Source organism: Pogoniulus pusillus, chromosome 15 (genome assembly GCF_015220805.1).
Source record: "Pogoniulus pusillus isolate bPogPus1 chromosome 15, bPogPus1.pri, whole genome shotgun sequence".
NCBI classification, from domain to species: Eukaryota; Metazoa; Chordata; class Aves; order Piciformes; family Lybiidae; genus Pogoniulus; species Pogoniulus pusillus.
The window spans coordinates 24705421-24726572 of record NC_087278.1 but is presented as its reverse complement, the minus strand read 5'-3'; the positions used below and the strand labels follow the sequence as shown (position 1 = coordinate 24726572).

At 48.4% G+C, this 21152-nt stretch overlaps 1 protein-coding gene across 2 annotated transcripts in view; it reads left to right on the top strand.

Annotated features, from left to right (window-relative positions):
• Positions 1-15151, top strand: part of FAM131B (family with sequence similarity 131 member B) — a 35442-nt gene extending 20291 nt beyond the window's left edge. Inside the window, exons 2-8 of one of the 2 annotated variants that reach the window (XR_010305049.1) lie at positions 2683-2792; positions 4245-4280; positions 7019-7112; positions 7694-7891; positions 8613-8756; positions 9182-9989; positions 11761-15151. Coding sequence is in view for 1 of the 2 variants with exons in the window: in XM_064155835.1 (XP_064011905.1) it covers positions 2683-2792; positions 4245-4280; positions 7019-7112; positions 7694-7891; positions 8613-8756; positions 9182-9726 (1127 nt within the window). In the remaining variant the exon portion in view is untranslated. Of the gene's footprint in view, positions 1-2682; positions 2793-4244; positions 4281-7018; positions 7113-7693; positions 7892-8612; positions 8757-9181; positions 11130-11760 lie in introns of those variants that run through there. The other variant, XM_064155835.1, reaches the window with a different exon arrangement.
• The last annotated feature ends 6001 nt before the right edge of the window (positions 15152-21152 follow it).

Sequence of the window (21152 nt, the reverse complement as noted above, 5' to 3'; positions counted from 1 at the left end):
TCCTCACCTCCAGCCTAAATCTCCCCTGGCGCAGCCTGAGGCTGTGTCCTCTTGTTCTGGTGCTGGCCACCTGAGAGAAGAGAGCAACCTCCTCCTGGCCACAACCTCCCCTCAGGTAGTTGTAGACAGCAATAAGGTCACCCCTGAGCCTCCTCTTCTCCAGGCTAACCAATCCCAGCTCCCTCAGCCTCTCCTCATAGGGCTGTGCTCAAGGCCTCTCCCCAGCCTCGTCGCCCTTCTCTGGACACGCTCAAGCATCTCAGTGTCCCTCCTAAACTGGGGGGCCCAGAACTGAACACAGCACTCAAGGTGTGGTCTAACCAGTGCAGAGTACAGGGGCAGAATGACCTCCCTGCTCCTGCTGACCACACCATTCCTGATGCCTGCCAGGATGCCACTGGCTCTCTTGGCCACCTGGGCACACTGCTGGCTCATGTTCAGGTGGGTATCAATCAGCAAGAGGTCTTCTTGTGCAGCAGAAAATGATGAGAGATGAAGGAGCAGTGGACCCCCACTCACACAGCCTTTCTTTTCTGCTGGTTTTCATCTTGCTGCATTTAGCCTTTCTGATGGGCTGCATTATTTATTTGTTTGCTTGCTTGTTTGTTCATTTTGAATTCCAACTGATGTATGGCTCAGCCTTCCCACCCAGCGAGTTCCTGCTTGCCTCCTGCTGGCCTCTGTAGGGCCTCTTTGTTTCTTAGATGTCTGCCTAGCAAGTGCAGTGAGGCACCCGTGTGAATGTGCCAGAGCTGCTCAGAGCAGGGGTATTTGCATGGGTCTGTGCAGGAGGCATTTGTTACAAAGAGTAAATAAACCCCTGAAAGCTAATGAAAGTAGACCCAGTCACCTTCAGTGGCGTGCATTCCAAACAGCCTGGGCATCACTGAACTGATCCAGGAACTAAGGATTATCCTGGGAGCTGTATTTCCTGCCAGGTGCCAAACAGCTCAGGTTTAAACATGGGACAACTTTTCCTCCAAGACACGGAAGCAAAGAACTTCACAGAGTTCTTCACAGTTCTTCCCAGAGAGAGTGATTGGCATTGGAATGGGCTGGCCAGGGAGGTGGTGGAGTCTCCGTCCCTGGAGGTGTTCCAGAAAAGCCTGGCTGAGGCACTTAGTGCCATGGTCTGGTTGACTGGATAGGGCTGGGTGCTAGGTTGGACTGGATGATCTTGGAGGTCTCTTCCAACCTGGTTGATTCTATGATTCTATGAACTTTAAGCAGGGTTTGAGGTTGGCACAAAGGCTGAAGGCACAGTAATGCCTGGAGCACGGCTCTGTGAGGAGAAGCTGAGAGAGCTGGGGGTGTGCAGCCTGGAGAAGAGGAGGCTCAGGGGGGACCTCATTGCTGTCTACAACTACCTGAAGGGAGGCTGTAGTCAGGTGGAGATGCTTGCTCCCAGGCAGCCAGCAACAGAACAAAGGGACACAGTCTCAAGCTGTGCCGGGGGAGGTCTAGGCTCAATGTTAGGAGGAAGTTCTTGCCAGGGAGAGTGATTGGCATTGGAATGGGCTGCCCAGGGAGGTGGTGGAGTCTCCGTCCCTGGAGGTGTTCAAGAAAAGCCTGGCTGAGGCACTTAGTGCCATGGTCTGGGTGATTGGATAGGGCTGGGTGCTAGGTTGGACTGGATGATCTTGGAGATCTCTTCCAACCAGGTTGATTCTCTGATTCTATTTGCAAACTGGACAGGATGGTCACACAGACCACTCTTGGTTACTTGCCTGACAATTTAAAGTCTGCTACCTTGCACCAATTTCACTACAATTTGATCTTATTTAATACTGTATTTTTTAACCTTTATTCATTCAATGTTATAATTTCTGTTTTATGTTACTGATGTTTAATATTGCTGGCTCTGTTAAGTTGTATTATAATATGTGTAAAATGCAATGTCCCAGACACTGCTTTTGGTTGGGTGACAGTGACAGAAAGCCTTGCAAAGCGCACAGGGGTCTGAAGGAGCAAACAGCCAAACATGAGAATCTACTTTGAGGTCATGGCACAAGGAATTAATGTGGGGAGGGAGCAGCAAGTAACTGTTTCTGGCTTTACCTACACTACTGTCTATGTTTTTATGTTCACACTGCAAAGAAATGAAAAATGTAAGGCATCTTTTAAAAAGAGACACAAATTTACTAAGGGGAAAATGTGCTGCATTTAGAAAGCCAAAGTGTTCACTCTGTTTAGTTTGGCAAAAGGAAAAGCAAGTATATGGATAAGTTTCCTGAAGTGCAATGGCAGATGTAAAAAAGGTCTTTAATCTTGCTGAGAATGGCAAAGCTCAGGCACCAGCAGCTGTAAGCTGATCTCAGACCAGTACACATCATAAAGGAGAAATGCCTTTTGAAGTGAGGATGGTTTAATATTGGAACACGGTATCCAAAGAACTGCTTCTTTCTCACTCACACATCACGACTAGAAGCCTTTCTGCTGGGGATCTGTGCTTTAGCCAAGCATGCCTAAAAAGCCCATAACTGAATGCTCTTCATATGGAGATAACAGCAAAACAGAATAGCTGATGCTGTGCAGGTGGCCTGACTAAAATCAGGAGGTCAGATTTAGGGCTGTCGTGGCCTTACACTCAGTAATTCTCCTGTGTGCTGGACTGAGTTGGGTTAGGACTGCTCAAACAAGCTGCAGTGGCAATCAGAAACCTGACTAGATGTGTTCCCACAGGAAATGAGGTGATTGCAGTAGACTGGAAGGGACTGAAAGATGTGGACCAAATCAACATGGACAGCACCAGTTCACTGCATGGCAGCAGCTTCCATCGGCCTTCTACTGAGGTGAGTACCTGTGCCAGACCCATGGTGCAGTTGCAAATGCTGAGTGGAATAGAAGGTAGAAAACACAGGAGCAGTTCTGGCCAGCCTGGAGGTCTACATGGTTATCATAGTGGGTTCATTGAAATGTCCAGCACTGTATCTGTCCCAGCTCCTGCAGCACAGAAGCTTCTGAAGAAAGGCCATTTTGGTTTTTGGGGATGCACTCACCAGTGACTCACTGCCAGTTGATTTACCATGTGCTGTCTCAAGGGTTAGTTCCTTGCTGTCTGTGGTACCTGACTTTTCAGCTCAGTAAGGTCACAGGTATGCAGGCATGACTAATGATAGCATTATAGAATGGTTTGGGTTGGAAGGGAGCTCCAAAGGTCGTCCAGTACACTCTGCACTGCATAAAATGCTGTCTGATGGCTGAGCCCAAAGAGTGGTGATGAGAGGAGCTAAATCTGACTGGCACACAGTCAGTAGTGGTGTACCCCAGGATTCAGTGCTGGGGCCTGTTCTCTTTCATGTCTTTACCAATTGTCTGGATGAAGGGATTGAGTGCACCATCACTGTGTTTGCAGGTGACATTAGGGTGGGTGGCTGTGTTGGTCTCCTAGAGGGCAGGGAAGCTCTACAGTGGGATCTGGGCAGGTGAGACCAATGGGCCAAGGCTCATTCCATGACATTTATCATAGCCAAGTGCCAGGTCCTGCACGTGGTTCACAACAACCCTGTGGTAAGCTACAGACCTGGGGGTGTGTGGTTGGAAAGCTGCAGCTTGGAGAGGCACCTGGGGGTATTGGTTGCCAGTTGACTGCACATGAGTCAGCAGTGCCCAGGTGGCCAAGAAGGCCAAGGGCATCCTGGTTTGTATTAGAAACAAGGTGGGCAGCAGGGACAGGGAGGGGATCACTGCTGGGTGGTTGGACTAGATGACCTTTGGCAGTTTCCTTCCAACCCAAACCACTCTATGATTCTGTGATCTTAGAGGTCCATCCCAACCTAAACTGTTGTATGATTCTGTGATGGCCGATGTGGGAAACGAGTCAGAAAGGACGAAGGGTAAGAGCAGACCATCCAGCACAAAAGAATTCTGTACCCGTCTGTCCTGCACTCCAGGTCCTTAGGTGGTGTAGCTCCTCCTTGTGTTAGCCTCAGAACAATGCAGCTCCCATACAGGGGTGCCAGCAGCGCAGCATCTAGGGAAGAGCTGCTGCGAGGGCAGTCTTAGCAAAAGGGGCCTGCCTTTTCTCTTTCTTGCTCTCTCATCCCATGTGCTGTTGTGCCATCATGATACTCACAGACATGATAATCAACAGCAGGGAATGAGAACAGCTTGGAAAAGCCATGGGTTTGGAAACAGAGCAGATGCAGTAGTGGCTGTTGATTGTGGCAAGCCACTAGAGAGGTGCATGGCTGTTTGCAGCATGTGTGCTGTGCTAACGTGGTGTCCCTCTTTGCTTCCTTTAGCAAACACGGACAGACTTCTCCTGGGATGGCATCAATGTGAGTATATGCCATACTGCTGTTCCCACTTCAGCTGTAGACAGGGAAGGGGGTGTCAGTGGATACAGTGGGGAGCAGAATGGAAACAGGTCTGGAAGTCTTTAGTGCCACTAAAGTTCTGGGAGCTGCCTGTGATTCCAAGGATGGTGATGAATTTTTGTTTGTGTCTGAGTCTTCTGATATCTGGTAGGTATTTAGATCTGCAGGTGGCTATGAAATTGCCTCTGTCCTCTTTGGGACAAATGCATAACCTTTCATGTGTTCTATTTTTGAGATTGCTGGGCCCATATAGATGAAAAAGTTGTCTTATAACATACTTAATAAATCCAAAACCTCCAATTAGAACATCATTTGATCTTCTCCAGGAGTCTGGGAGAAATGTGCCCTTCATTTTCAGCTGCATATAGAAGTAGAAGAATTCTTCATGCCCCCTGGGAGATGGTCAGCACCAGCTAACTTCAGTCAACAAGCAGCAGGAGAAATATTTTAGTAACCTGTGTTCCTTGTTGCTCCTACTACCTGTGCTATGACGTTGTGGGGTTTTTCTTTTCATTTCTGCTATGCAAAGCCAGCATCCTGAAAAGGGAATGATGCTACCAAACTTAGCTTCAAAAACACAGTCACAGAACTTAACTTGACCGGGCTTGGAGAGGCAGGATTAGAAAGCTCCATTTTTGGTGGTAGGATAAGACTTTTCAATGATGTGTGCTTTTAAATTTCTGTCATCTTCTGGTTCCCTGTGGTTTCAAAGCACTTGGAGCACTGGATATCAGCAGGGCTTAGATTTTTAGATGACCCCTACCCTGTCTTTCATTGTGGCACTTGGCTCTGGAGATAGTTTGCCCAGGCTCAGGCAGAGAAACAAGTTGTGCAGGGAAACAATGTTAGATGCAACAAGTGTCTAGAAGAGATTTGTCACTCTTTTCTTCCCTTCACCTCTGTCTAGGTGAAAGCAAGATACACAAAGCCATGTAAAAGACACTTTCTTTACTCAGTTTCCCATTTTGAAACCCATTCCATGGAGCTCTGTCATAATGCAGCTCTTTCTCAGTGTAGGTCACAGATTGCGTTGGATTTCTTTACAAGCCTTACACAGCTCCATCAACCTGAGGCTCTGAGATGGAGAGGTCACAGATTCAGATTGGATTGAGTTGGAAGGGACCCTGAAAGGTCATCTTGTCCAACCTCCCTGCACTCAGTGGGGACATCTCCAACTAGATCAGGCTGCCCAGGGCCACATCAAGTCTGATCTTGGATGTCTCCAGGGATGGAGCCTCAACTACATACCTGGGCAACCTGTTCTAGTATTTTACTACTTGCATTGTGGAGAACTTCCTCCTAATGTCCCACCTGAATCTACTCTTCTCCAGTCTGAGATATTCTTTGGTATCAAAACTGGCTCATGAACTTCCTCCCCATCCTATTCATTCCTGCCTTCACACCACAACTCTCCAACTTTATAGTGGTAGAGACCTTCCTTTTGTGGACTATCTCCATGAGATGACTCAGAGTAGAGCCCCCAGGCTGTCTCCAAACAAGTGAGGGGACACTGAACAGCAGCACTCAGGCAGGAACAACCACTCTGTATGCTCTAGGAGCATAGAAAGTGGGGACAGTCTTCGACCAGAGGAAGTGCATCACGGAACACAGACTGTGTTCTCTCTTTATGTTTCTTCTGCTGCTTTCTGATTTCTGCAACTCACACATTACACACAGACATAGCAGGCTCTGAAGTTACAGGAAGCCTTAGCATACACTCAGTTGTCAGAGAAACTTGTACCTCATATTCTGGCAGTTGGCTGGGATTACTGCAGCTCAACACCTTCACAGTGCCTGCCTTCATCTCAAGCTATTTGACTGCTCGCTTGTTACTCCACTCACCTTCCACTGGGTTTGTGCCTATGACCAAATGCTTGCTTCATATCAGGATTTACAGTTTCCAGTGTCATAGTCACTACTTTTGGTAGCTTTTTGTTTGAAATGTGCTGGATTTGATTTTCAAAGAGGTTGAAATGGAGAGCAGAAGCAATGTTTGTTGAGCCCTTGAGGAAAAGGAAGCTTCACATGCAATGCCTGGCATCTCTGAAGAAGCCTGATGGGTTCATCTCGAGGGACTGTGTTTTCTCATGCTGTTTGCTGCCTGTCCCTATATTTTCTTGTCCTTGTTTTTCAAGGATGAACATAGAGTGAGAGTAAAGGGAAATAAGCATAACTGTGGACCTAATTTTTTTTTTACAGGTGGTTGTAGATGCTTGAAACAGGGACACCACTGATACAGTCACCTTCATTTTGTCAAATCCAGAAGAAATAAACCCTAGAAGTAACACATAAAAAAATAATGCCTGTAGTAGGATGCAGATAGGAACCATTGCTGTGCCTTGCCTGTCACATTGTCAGCTCCCTGAGTTATCCATCAGCCATGTCTTGTGTTTCTAACAAAGATTTGGGAACAGTGCAGCATGTCCATGGAAGACTGGCAGCAGCCAAAGAGAGGCTTCTCACAGCCTGCTTCTGCCTTTCCCACTGACCTGGCCTCACTCAAGCCTAATCTTACACAATATCCAGCCTGGGTCAATAGCCTCTAATTTCTCCTTCTCTTCTTTCGTTCTTTTTCTCATCTCTTGCTTCTGCTCCTCATCCTCTCCCTACCTTTTGGAATCCTTATACTGATTTCTCACTTGAGTTAACTTCCTTTTCTCCTTCTGTATACCATTGCTTCATATTCTCTCTCTTTTCAGCTCTCCATGGAAGATACGACCTCCATCCTTCCCAAGCTGAAACGCAACTCCAATGCTTATGGGATTGGGGCTTTGGCTAAATCATCTTTCTCTGGTGAGGTCCTCAAAATTTGGGTTTATCCTTGGCAGCTTCTCTCCACAGGCCTCTGTGCTTCTTCCTGTACCTCTCTGCTGTCCCAGCTGCTCCTTTCTGACTCACTTTTGAGACCTTAGAGGTGTCTCTACCACCATGGTTCTAGGCAAAGAAATCTCTTAGCTATTGCCTTTCAAAGAGCAGATGTGTTTTATTCCTGTTGTTTTCTCACCATGCACTCCAGCTCAGTTGCTTCCCCTCAAACAGTCCTGGGTTTAACTTCATTTTCTATTTCTTAGTTTGTTCACTTCCAGACTTCATCTTTTGTGCCCAATACTGCCCTAAATGGATTCTAGACAAGGAAGGGAATGATCTTTATATTTGGGGTTTCCCTTTTTTCCTCTTTCCCTGAGTCCAAGGAGAAATGGAGAAACTCTCCTGGAAAGTGATAGAGCGAAAGGTGGTAGACACTCAACCCCAGCCCTGAACCCTGTCAGGAAAGTGGGGGAGAAGCTCCTCTTCCAAGAGAGGTAGAGAGCAGGGCAGGCTACCCCGGAGCTGTGTAATAGCCCCTCCTTGTTTTCTGATGTCTGGCCCCTTAGGGATATCTCGCAGCATGAAGGACCACGTCACAAAGCCGACGGCCATGGGCCAGGGCCGCGTGGCTCACATGATTGAGTGGCAAGGCTGGGGCAAGGGCAGCAGCCAGCAGCAGCAGCACACCCACGAGGCCGCCCGCAAGGACGCCGACGCCTACTCCGACCTGAGCGACGGCGAGAAGGAGGCTCGCTTCCTTGCAGGTAGCACCAGCCTTTGGCCGCCTGGGCTGGGCTGCCTGGGGGGCCCAGAGCAGAATTCCCAAGAGACTGAAGTGCAGGGACCTGGAAAAGATGCTCGGGAGAGCCTGTGGGTGGTTCAGATGGGCAAAGAAGAGGGAGGCTGTGGTTGGAGTATTGCTAGTGGAGAGGGTGAGGGCCAGTGGTGGGTGGTGGGTGTTATCTGAGACAGGACAAGAGTGGGACAGTATGGCCAAGAGATGAGGGCCAGTTGTGGGTGATGGGTGTTATCTGAGACAGGACAAGAGTGGGACAGTATGACCAAGAGATGAGGGCCAGTGGTGGGTGATGGGTGTTATCTGAGATAGGACAAGAGTGGGACAGTATGACCAAGAGATGAGGGCCAGTGGTGGGTGATGGGTGTTATCTGAGATAGGACAAGAGTGGGACAGTATGACCAAGAGATGAGGGCCAGTGGTGGGTGGTGGGTGTTATCTGAGACAGGACAAGAGTGGGACAGTATGGCCAAGAGATGAGGGCCAGTGGTGGGTGATGGGTGTTATCTGAGACAGGACAAGAGTGGGACAGTATGGCCAAGAGATGAGGGCCAGTGGTGGGTGATGGGTGTTATCTGAGATAGGACAAGAGTGGGACAGTATGACCAAGAGATGAGGTTAAAGAGAGTGGTGAGAGGTAGAGGCTTTTTCATGCAGCCTTGCTTCCCTTCCTGTCTCTTTTGGCACAGGAGTGATGGAGCAATTTGCTATTTCTGAGGCAACTCTCATGGCCTGGTCCTCCATGGATGGTGAAGATGTGAGTGTGAACTCAAACCAGGAGAACCCAGTAGGCAACTACTCTGAGAACTATCAGGAGCTAATGGAAAGCCAAGGTGAGCTCCAGTGCCTCTTGCTAATCTTGAAACATCCCTTCCTGCACTTGTTATCATGTTGCTTTCTTTCCCTTTATCCTGTTCTGTTTTGTAGTCTTATTTTTTGGGATTGGGATCTAGCAGAGGAATCACTTACTTGTGGAGCTGTCCAAGAATCTAACCTCAGCAGGGATGCTTCAAAGCCCAGCTCCTTCGCCTGTTTTTGGGCACAGCTGTGAAAAGCTGCCAGCTCTTGCAGTCAGTAGTGGCTGTGATCAAGGCCATCACCTATTGCCTAGAACTGGCTTTTCTGTTCACCCTCCTCCCCTGCAGAGGCTGTGTGTGCCCTGTGGGGCACGGTGCCATGCAGAGGCATGCAGGCTGTGTGAAGGAGGCAGCCTGGCCTGGAGAGTGCTGACTGTGTTGTTTCCCTCCTGTCCTTGCAGAGCACATGGCCCAGACGCAGTATGATAGCTGGCCTCACTCCTACGTTTCGCAGGGCATGTATTGCTTAGGTTCATCTGATGCCTGGGAGACCAGTGACCAGTCCCTCATTGCTTCCCCAGCAACTGGCTCATACCTAGGCCAGAATTTTGATGAGTCCCAGACAAACCTTCAGGAAAGCATTTTAATTCAGAGCAGCCTCCTCCAGCAGCAGCAGCTGCAGCAACAGCGACAGGAGCAGAACTTCATCCAGAGCACAGGCCTGGTTCACGTGTGGCCCCTGCAGACTGCTCAGGGTGGCCGTGGGGCTGAGTCCAGCACATACATGGAGGACCACATTGAGGATGAAGGGAACCCCCGTCTGGAGAAGGCTCCTCTCCTCAACAAGAAGCCCTCTCCAGAGGAGGACGATGCACTGTGCCGGGACCTGGAGTCGCTGTCTCCTCGAGAGGAGGTGGAACACGCTGCCCTGAGCCGCAAAGTCTCAGATGTCACCTCCTCTGGGGTGCAGTCGTTTGATGAGGAAGAGGGAGAAACAAACAACTGATGCTTTCTGTGACCTTCTCATCACCATCGAACCAAGAGAGGGGTGGCAAGGAATGAAATTCCAGGGATTCTTCTCTCCAGCTCCCCACACCTGTGAGCAGACCCCTTCCATTCCTGACCTGTAACGATGCTTTTTTAAACAAGAGGAAAATCTCAAAGTAACTGGCGCGTGAAGACCTCTTCTTCCTCTCCAGCACGGACAGATATTCTTGATTCTCGTTGCTCTGGGCAATACCTGTGAGGTGCTTTGAGAGATCTGGATTGGTAAATAATTTCTAAATCTTTTTAATTACAAAGTCTTGGCTGTGGATCCAGAATCTGCTGGTACTGGGGACATAGCTGATAAGACAGGCCTGGTCCAGGGAGCGGCTCTGTGAGCAGGATCCATGCTGGCAAGAATGGACGTGGCCCTATGGACAAGGCCCCCTTTGATAGAGTATCTCAATATAGACTGATTTGAAATGAGGATGTGGCTTTGCAAATACAGATTGCACTAGTCTTGTCTTGTGGCTGCTACGGAGGGTAAGGCTGTATGTGACACAGACTGCACTGAGATGAGAGGTTTGCTGCCTAAGCACCTCCTCAGCAGCACCTTGCTATGACACTGGAGTGTCTATGGATACAAATGGCACTCCGCTGGCGCAGGCTGTGCCGCGGCACAGGTGGTGTGGCTCTGTGGGCCACAGAGCGGACGCAGAGAAGAATCTAACCCTGCTCTCAGCCAGTCATGTTTTAGTTTCTTTCTAATCTTTCATTTATTTGTTTTTCTCTGTGGCGTTTCTGCCTTCCCAGGAGCTGGCAAGAGCAGTGTGTCCTTTTGGCACTGGGCACCAGATGCCAGTGGAAAGGACATTTTCAGCTACAGGGACGGTCGTAACAAGCTGACTCTTGTAAGGGGCTTGGTGCTGCTGCTGTGTCCTTTTACCTTTCCTCTTGCCAGCAGTTGGAGGAGACCCTGAGAGCAGGCAGCAGATCCAGCAACAGTGTTTACAGCTCTGAGATCACAGATATGCAGTTTACATTGGGGTTTTCAGTTGTTGCTTTTTTTAAACCTTTTTCTATTGCTGGGTTCCTAACAAAGCAGTTAGTAGTGGGAAAGGCCTGTGCTCTATCCATGACTCACATACTGCACCCTTCCCATGTCTGCTGCTCCTTCTGCAGTGCCAAATGTAGCTGGAGGAAAAGGAGGGAAAGGATGTCTTTTCCTATTTATTTCTTCTCCCTGCCTATGTTTTCTTCTTTTATTTCCCTACCCCCAGGCAATGTAAATAATGCACAGTACTGGGTCTGTTTGTTCTTCCCTCCCATCTCTTTTTTAGGGGTGGAGAAAGCTGATTTCAGGAGCTTTCCCAATTTGTACGGGTTCTTTTTTTTGTGTGTTAACAAAACATGGCTCATTGACTAGAGGGAATTCAGTCTCTTGCAATTCCACACCGTGTTTCTACACACCTCCTCTTGGCCAGGGGGAGAAGGGCTTTTTTCCAGGCTCTCACCAGAAAATAAACAGGGGCAAGAACAAAAGAGGGAACTTGTAGGAGGCTATCGATTTTGCTGGAGGACTGAGCAGAAACAGCAGAGAGAACCCAAAGCGCTGAGTTTGGGCTGTGGTGTCTCTTGCGAGGAGGCATCAGTAAAGCATGGGTTTAGATCAGATGCTGCATCCAATGACCTAAAGAGTGGAATTTGCCTGGACACTCTATACTGTCTTAGGGGCAACTCTTTCTTACTCTGGCTCAGATCTACTTTGTTTCATTCATGATAATATTTATTTCTTCCTCGCCTCCTTTTCAGGCTGGGTGTAGTTTTGGATGACAGGAGGGTCCTACGTGCTCCTTTGCTAATATAGGTTTAGTCCCAGCATATTTGCAGGGAAGAAAGTCTGAGGAGAGCAAAATGTGACTGTAGTGGTATCACCAAGTGTCAGAGTTCTGACAGCTCCTGGCAAGCAAGGCAGACACTGTCCAGGAATTATGAAACACAAGAATGGGACTCTCAGGTAGAACTTTCCCCATCTGACTTTCTCCCCCTTACACAGGCAGCTGCATGAAGAGAGTCTCCTCTATGGATGTCCAGGTCTTTCCAGCCAAGGCCACTTCAGGTGGATCTGTCTTCCCTCTCCACTGAACCTCTAAAGGAAAGACCTATTGGATGTTTAAGTAAGACTGATAATTCAGTGTAGGTAAGAGAGGAAAGTTTGTGTGCCCACCATTTTTTACCCATTTGTTGGCCTTGCTTACATCTCTCTAAGGAGGGAGCTCTTTTCCTGAGTGATGACCTTTCAGTATCTCTTTAAAGATGTTTACACATTCAGGTGCTAACCCCACCTGGGCAGGAGGGTTTGATAAAGATGATCTTCTAGAGTTCTTTTAGGGTCAGTACTAGCTTAATGTCCTGAGCTGGTTTGGGTCTAGCCATGGAGCAGGACCTAGGAAATCGCAGTAGCCAGAACAGGGCAAGTGTTAAGAGCACCTCAGCAGGTGACAGATGAATAAGTGTTCACCTTTCCTTACTGCTTTTTAAGAAAGCCTTCAGGGAAATCAAAATGGTCAGGTCTGTTCCTTTGTGGGAGAAGATTTGCTTGGCCTGTTGCTTTGTTTTCTCCAAACCATTTTGTTCCCATGTGCCTCTCCAGGACCAATCTGGATGTTGACGGTAACTTTCAGAGTAGCTTCTAAGGATCCCTCTGTGTTGTTTGCAGGACTGGGACAGGTGAGTCAGCTTGTCCAGGGCTTCTTTCTGTTTTAGTCTGTGTGTGGTACACTTACTGAGCTGTCTGAATGATGTCTGAAGGCTGGACAAGGCAATGACAGGGTATTATCTACACAGGAAAAACCTCAGTTCTATAGAGTTCAATAGGAAGAGACAATCCCTCTGCAGGGCTTTAGCCCCTCTGCAGTGGGTTAGAGAATTACAGCTGCTGCACAATTCCACAGCTTGATCTTTAGAAACCTGTAAAGAGACTCTTGTTCTCTGTGAATGCAGACTGCTTTCAGCACTGCACTCTCTAAAAATTATCAAGCTTACTAAATTCAGGATTTTTTTTTTCATTTACTTTCTGTGAACTATAAATTTTCAGCCTTTTTCTGAAAAAACAAAAGTTTCAATGACCTCTCCATAACCCAACCGAGAAATGTGTCTACACTGGCCAGGAGTTTGACTGGAAAGAGCAAGTCTGCCCAGCCATGCCTGCTACCTGAGTGAGCATTCATGGTCTGAGCTGGAGAGGTAGTTTGAATCTCTTTGGAAATGGCAAATGGTCCGTGGAACCTGGCCTTTTCTTATGGGACTGGCTTGCTGCTTGTGTGCATCCAGTATCAGAGAGAAGGACCTGGAGTCCTCTGTGCTTCCCAGAAAAGCCATCATGATATAGCTGCACCTATTCAAGCATATGGAAGGCACAGGTGCTCTGTGAGCAAAATTTGGCCTCCAGCTCTTTTATCCTGGTGAGGAGAGACTAATTGGAGAGAGTCCAGCCAAACACTCAGAGCCCAAATTGGATTTGTGAGGCTGAAAATATGAGGAGAAAAATCAGTATCCCTCAGCTACAGTTACTAAGAAACTGAGCCCTACTCTTCGTTTACACAATCTCTGTAAAGCAGAGCTGCACTGCACAAACATTTTGAAGCAGTGGAGGTAGAAGATTCCCATCTTTCCCCCAAGCCTTTGTCTTCAGCAGCAACTTGGTGAAATTAATGGTGCTGAACATGAAGGAAAGCTTAAACACAATGAGCCTAATTGAAAAAGAACTTGTATTCCATTGCAAGAAAATCCTCCCTTGTTCCCCTTCCCGTGACTGCTGGTTTCTGAGCAGTCACAGTTTCCTAAGTTCTTCTGCATCAGTCTTCAGATTTCTTTACAAGCCTGACAAGTTCTCTTCAACTCCATTGACCTCAGGTTCAGAGATTAAGTCACAGATTCAGACTATATTGAGTTGGAAGGGACCCTGAAAGGTCACCTTGGCCAACCTCCCTGCACTCAGCAAGTACACCTCCAACTAGAGGAGGCTGCCCAGGACCACATCCAGTCTGATCTTGAATGTCTTCAGGCACAGGGCTTCAACCACATCCCTGGGCAGCCTGTTCCAGTATTTCACTACTCTCGTTGTACAGAGCTTCCTTGTGATGTCCAACCTAAATCTGCCCTGCTCCAGTTTCAAACCATTGCCTCTCATCCTGTCACCACAGGCCCTTCTAAACAGTCCCTCCCCAGCCTTCCTGTAGGTCCCCTGCAGATACTGAAATACAGCTCTAAGGTCTTCTTGAAGGCCTCTCTTCTCCAGGCTGAACAGCCCCAGCCTGTCCTCATAGCAGAGATTCTCCAGCCCTCTAATCACCTTCATGTCCTCCTCTGGACCCTCTCTGGCAGGTCTATGTCCTCCCTGTGTTGGGGACTCCAGAGCTGAATACAGGTGAGGTCTTGCCAGAGCAGAGGAGCAGAATCACCTCTCAGTCTGCTGGTCATGCTGCTTTTGATGCAGCCCAGGATGCTTCTTTCAGTTTCTGTGCCTCTAAATCTTTTGGGAATCTGCTGACAAGTCATCCTCTTGCTGTTCCCCCTTAAAAACTTTACCCTCACCTTTCATGGTAGGCTTGCTACAGAGAACAGCACATTGCTCTGAGCTGTGCCTCTAGGCTGATGAAATGGAGCTGCTGTGAAGGAGACAACCCTCTGCCTCACCTCCCACAGTGCTTGTGCAGGGGCTGATGCAGTGCTAACCCCACCACCAGCCGGTTTAGGTTTACCTCAGTATGGAAGTGAAGAGTTGTGAGCACTGTTGTCAGCAGCTGGGCAGCTCCTGGGCCTAGGGAGACTGGGAAAGTGCACTTCGAGCTGGTGTGCTGCCTCCCTTCTGGCACCACCAGCTGTATTCCTGTAGGGCCCAAGAAGCACCAGTGCAAGCACTCCTCTAGCTGCTCAGGAACTGTCCCCTTTGGAAACTAACTCAGTCTTCTACCAAAATAGGGTTTCAGTGGGATCAGCTCCTTGTATTGATTCATGTGCTGAGGCAGGCATCACTGCAGGCTGGTGAAAAGTGCAGATGGTCAGGTTGCATATTTCTTTGTTTGTATATAGAACTTAACTTGGCTTAAGCCAATTGTGAATACCTGAGAAGAGTAAACCCAGCTGGGGTACCAGGGAGTGCATATTTGTTCCCTTCTTCCTTCCTTACTGTTTACCTTAGGATTTCTAATATGCTGTTACTTGATGTGGGTTTTGTTCTTATCTAATGCCCTGTTATTTCCCTCGCTGTTCCCTCCCCATCCACAGGCTCCTTGAGATAAACCCTTGCAGTTGGGCAGGACATGAGTAATGAAGAACTTAGTAAATGTGTGGAATTAATAAATAAACATGCACAAAACTCATGTGCACTCAGTGATTAGACTCCATGGCAGCTAAAGATCATGGTAAGTCTTCTCCTGTAATTGCAAGAGCTGTTGGAGATGAGGTTTTTAATCTGCCTTTAATCCAGTTCCAATCTAGTGTGAGATGCAGAATGGCACTTCACACCTGGGCTGAGGCAGTGCATGATGTACAACCACAGCTGAGAAACACTAGTTGTAGACCCAGAGAAGAGAACTGGAGAGAACTGCTTCCTCTCTCTGACAGAGATCGTGTGGTGGTGAGGCAAGGTTGTGTGCAACAGTAAGGCTTGTGGACAACTCTGTGTGCTCTGTGCAATAGCAAGGAGAAGTCTGGCCAGAAAGGGAAAGACATTGAGAGAAGGACTGGGCAAAAAGACCAAGGGCAGCTTGGCTGATGTTTTCCCAACACAGGGAGGAAGCTGCATGGCAGACACCAGGCAGAATGGACTTGGGTAGAGAACTGGTACTGAGTACTGTGTCCAGTTCTTGAGTACTGTGTCCAGTTCTGGGCCCCTCAATTCAAGAAAGATGTTGAGGTGCTGGAACATGTCCAGAGAAGGGCATCAAAGCTGGTGAGGGGCCTGGAGCACAAATCCTATGAGGAGAGGTTGAGGGAGCTGGGCCTGTTTAGCCTGGAGAAGAGGAGGCTCAGGGGTGATCTTATTACTGTCTACAACTACCTGAAGGGACATTGTAGCCAGGTGGGGGGTGGCCTCTTCTCCCAGGCAACCAGCAATAGAACAAGAGGACACAGTCTCAAGTTGTGCCAGGGTAGGTATAGGCTGGATGTTAGGAAGAAGTTCTTCACAGAGAGAGTGATTGGCATTGGAATGGGCTGCCCAGGGAGGTGGTGGAGTCACTGTCCCTGGAGGTCTTCAAGCAAAGCCTGGATGAGGCACTTAGTGCCATGGTCTGGTTGACTGGCTAGGGCTGGGTGCTAGGTTGGAGTGGATGATCTTGGAGGTCTCTTCCAACCTGGTTGATTCTATGATTCTGGTACACAAGCAAGAACTGGTGCAGCTTCTGGGGCTCCTCAGTTTGAGCCACGTTCCTTTCTGTGGGACACTGACTGCAGAGAGACTTCCCTGAATCCAGGCACCTTCTGGCTCCTTTTTCATTTTTGGAAACCAGTTCACAATGTGTTTAATTCTTCAGAGGAGTCATGTCACAAGTGCACCACGTAAGAACTTAGTCCTTGTCCAAACGAAGCTGATGTGAATTCTGTTCTCCTTGGAACGCCCAAAAACCTAAATTTATCTCAGTTTCCCTTAACTGCTGTGTTGGGAACTGTCTAGAAGCAGATTGAAATAAGAGCTGTAGAGAGCAGAGCAATGTTAGCATAGTCTAAGCTCTTCCTTCTAATTTCTCCCAGATGGAATTTGCCCTCTTCTTTGTTCAGACCACTCTAAGCAGTCTGGCACTGACCCTAGCCTAACTGTTGGAGTTTTTTCCAAAAGAAAGAGAAAGAATAAACCCCCATTCCAGTCAGCAACTAGTTCTGGTAAGTTCAGTTTCATCTTCAGCTGTCCTCCTTGTAGCCATCTGACTGGGAAAGGCAACTGTGCTCTGGCTCAGGGAAAGGAAAACTGCAGAGAGACAGTGTGAGTAAAGCACTGCCTGTCGGAGTGAGATGTGCAGGTAGGCATCCTGCAGGCCTTGAAGTCTCAGGTATGAATGCAGTGTCAGGTGCCTCTTTATCATAGGCTTTTCCAAGGGTAAGTAGTAGTGAAGCTGCACAGGAGCCAGAAGGAAGCTGCTGGACATCTGTGCTGGATCAGGGTCTTTTGTCTCAGTACATGGCATGGAGCCTGGGCAAGGCTGCTGGGAACTCTCTCAGCAGCACAGCCAGCTTCATGCACTGACTGGGACAGGGATGAGGACAAATGGTTATTAACAAATGGACATGGGAGACCTGCAGGTGCAACAGCAGGATGTGTTTGCTTTACTCAGCACAGGGAACAAAGTGTTATCTTCGCGAACAGTACAAGAAGCTCTGTGATTCAGTGTTGGTCTGCACAAAAGAGCAGAAGTATGTGATGTGTTTTTCCAGTGCACATACTTACTGTTGGGAGAGGACAACATTTAGTCAGGCTGTGACTGTCTGAGAAAGAATTTTGCTAAAGCTGTACAAACTCAGTGCAGATATCACTGAGTCAGAGAATGGTTTGGGTTGGAAGGAATCAAGATCATCTAGTTCCAACCTCTCTGCCACGGGCAAGACTTAACCTACTGCTGAGTCTTCAGGAAGAGGGGGTTGCAGTGTTCTGTGGAAGGCATGCTGCTGAGGATCTTCCTCATCTCCTTTGGCTGGGGACATTTTAGATGCCCTCTTCAGCCTAGTCTTGGTTTTGCTTTCCCATAAGGGATCAAATATCCAGGTTAGCAAGAGTAAAACACCCCAAGAGTCTTTTTCTCCCTTATGGAGACAAGATTGTGCACCAAGTTTTACTTCTGATTAAGATAAAGGTCCAGATTCACTGGGATCATTCTGCAGTAACTTTCATTGGGCATGAAATCTAGTTGTGAGTTAAGAACCTTCTCCCAGAGCTCTGCTAAGTTCCCATGAGGCAAGCCCAGGTGAACCCTTCTTTTCAGATAATGCATGTGTGAGCAATGTGCCAAGCCAAAACCTCCTTTACAGGTGTATATTATTCTTTGGCTTCATTTTTTTTCCTTCTCTAATTTGTGGATGTTGTGCATGACTGGAGGTCTCTGGGAATCCCTACACTATACAATTAAGGCTCAAAAATAATTTTACAGGGAATAGGATTTCTCTTTTTTCAGCTCTTTTTAGACATGGGAGGGTAGAGACTGAGGAGTGGGGAGGTACAAGGGCGGTAGCTGGGGCTCAGAGGGGCGGCATGCACAATGGGTGCCTGAATCATGTTTAAAAGTTATTAAGGGCTTGGGTCTTCAAATGTTGAGTTCTCAGTATTTGAAACTGCTTTAGTGTCAGCCTAGGGGGCAGTGGAGGTGGCCCCAAGGCAGTTTCAAGGAGCTTCCTCCAGGCCTGCACGCTTTTTCTGCAGTGGAGAGGCTGCATGCTGTGCTCCTGCAGGCTGCTGTTTACAGAGGTGTTTGATGTTTGGGAGGAGAGTAGGTGAGTGGAAGTAAAACCAAAAAGGGAAAGAGACCCACTACTGAGAGCTTTCATCCTTACCTTGTCCCACACTAGCCCTTGATAACTAAAAGGAGTCTGATTTGCCTTTGGTCTTCCAGCTCCCAAACATGTTTGCCTGAAGATTTGTGTTGGCTGTGTTCGCATGTTTTGATACTGTGACTGTGAGATAACAGCCTGTGCCTGTGCCAGCACACACACACGGACACACGGCACGGACCCCGGGACGCCCCTGCGGCACGCTGCACCTCCCTGCCTGCCTGTGGCACCAGCCACGGGGAAGGAGGGGAGGCAGCTCCAAACAGCATGTACAGTCCTGTATGGAGTTGTTATTAAACAGATGTGCTCTTGCCAGCCTGGCTGCTCAAAGCGTTTTCTTTCTGTGGGGCTGCTTCCAGGGGAGCTGCGTCTGAGGAAGGAGCCTCCTAAGATGAGGGTGTGGGTCTCAGTGAGGTAGTCGGAAGGGGACCCACGGTGGCTTGGAGTAGGACATGTATGATACACTAATTCTCATTGAGAAGGTAAGAACACCTTGTCTGGCTGTAGAGGGCTAAAATCCCCTGCCTGCCTGTGGATACAGCAACACAAACCCCAGGCTGTGGTGGCAGATTTGATGACAGACAGCATCACATGAGTGAGATCCCCCAGCTTAGCATGGGGTGAGCTTTCCTGTGACATTGAAATGGCATTTCCCAGGGGATACATGCAAGCTTTGTCCTGCTGTTGGTGCCACACAGACACATCTGGTGGCAGACGTGGACAAAAGGACACAAAGAGGAGTCTGATTGTTGTGAAAGGCACCGGTAGCGGGCAGCGAGGCTCTGGGGGTCACAGTTCAGCCTGCTGTCCTTGTGGCAGCTCGTTAGGGTTGACCCAGAGAGAAAGCAGCATCTCTGCACTCCCACTATTGTCTCATCTGCTTCTGATGTAGAACTCAGGGGATCTTTGGTCACCCTATGGGACTTCCAACATAAAAATTGTTCAGGCAAATTTCTCTCACCCTGGAGCCCATCTCTATGTTGTCTTCACCTGAATCATGACCAAGTCTCTTAGCCTTCTTGTAACCCCCCAGAGACCTGTCTCTTCTCTTGTCAGCTTTAAGTCCTCACAGTTCTTTATACCAAAGAGTTTAAAACCAAGAATTCTGTTTTCACATTTAGATGTCATCTGAAAGGAAGAGCCCAGCTTTTTGCTAGGTCCCAGTGAAAAGCCAAATTACCTTCATTAGCTGAATGCCGATAAATTGGCCCTCAGTTGAGATTAGGACTAGAGTGATCTTGAGGAGACAATGTCAGAGGACTTCTTTATTTGGTTTTGGTGGTGATGTTTTCCCAAAGCTTTCTGCCCTCACAGGGATTTTTCACCCTTATTCTTCTCAGACTGTTGTGTGGCAAGCACCAAAAGTAGTTCAGCAGATGCTTGGAGCTGAGAATTCTGCAGAAGCTCAGCACTAGTTCAGTGCTTTGAGAGGTCATGGCAAGCTTGGTGTAGCATGAAAGTCCACTCAAAACAGTGATTCTGAGCACCTGCACTGGCTGTTTGGGAGAAAAGCAAGCTCCTGTACTTCAAACAGCCTCAGAGCTTCTTGGGTTTCAGTGCTTGGACTTTTGGAGGCAGGTCTGAGATTTGACTTTCTAGCTGAATTGGAAGGCTTTGGTGCTGATAAAAATTCTGGGGTTATTTTGGGTTGGGGGGCAAACAAGGTTTGGCCAGAGGTAGCCAAGTCTTTCCTCCTTGACAGGGATGAGAGATGCAGGTTTTAGAGTGACAGCTTAACCTGACTTTGCTGAAGAAAGATTTTGAGTTCAGACTTTGAAGGGGCTTACTGAGATTGTCTGAGGTGGTGCAAGCTTAGAGGAGTTCCCTTGACAAAGGCTGAGTGTGAGTTTTCTGCACATGTCCAGTTTTGGGCTCCTGAGTTCAAGAGCGAGAGGGATCTGATGGAAAGAGTTCAGTGGAGGCTACAAGGATGATTGAGGGACAGGAACATCTCTGCTGTGAAGAAAGACTGAGAGAAGGCAGAGAGGGGACCTTATCAATGCCTACTAATACCTAGGGGGTGGGTGTCAAGATGAAGAGGCTAAGCTTTTTGGTAATGCCAGTGATGGGACAAGGGACAAAAGGTACAAGCTGGAGCACAGGAGGTTCCGCCTCAACAGGAGGAGGAACTTCAGTATGGTCTGGGTGACAGAATACTGGAGCAGGTGGCCCAGAGAGGTTGTGGAGTCTCCTTCTCTGGAGACAGTCAAACCTACCTGGCTGTGTTCCTGTGTGACCTGCCCTAGGTGATCCTGGATGATCTTTGGAGGCCCCTTCCAACCCCTGACATTCTGTGATAGTTGACATCAGCTCAGTGAAGATATTGCTGGTAGTGGAACCATCTTCAGCCACCACAACCCATCTCTGCAGTATGTCTTTTGTCACTGTACACATTCATGTTTGCTTACTATTTCCCAGGTGAGGAACCAGTGCAGGTGAGTGCTGCTTCTGCTTCAAGGGTGGGAGTGCACCTGGAATGCCTCTAAAGAGCAGTGGTAACAGCCACCTTTTGCTTTCCCTACAGAGAAGTCCAGCTTCCTCATGGTGGCTCTGGGATAGACAGGGGCAGTAGGGCTGGAGAGAGGTGGGTGTGCATGTGTGAGCACAATGCGTGTGCTCTTAGGTAATAAACCTTGAGAGCTGTTCCAGGTTAGCTTGTGTCTCACTCTCAGCTCCCCACGTGCTTCTCAACGTGCCTAATTTTTGTTCCACCCTCTCTCCCCCAGCTCACAAGCTGTCTGTCGTGACTCACACATTCTCTGGCTTTGATTTAGACTCCATCTGCTTTTCCAGCCAGTCAGGTTCCCGTTCTCCTGTAAAGCACTGTAGGAGAAGTGTGGGACTGGAGCAGAGCAGATATCTGTACTCCAGAGAGGAGGAGGAAGAGCAGTGACTCCGGCCTCAAAG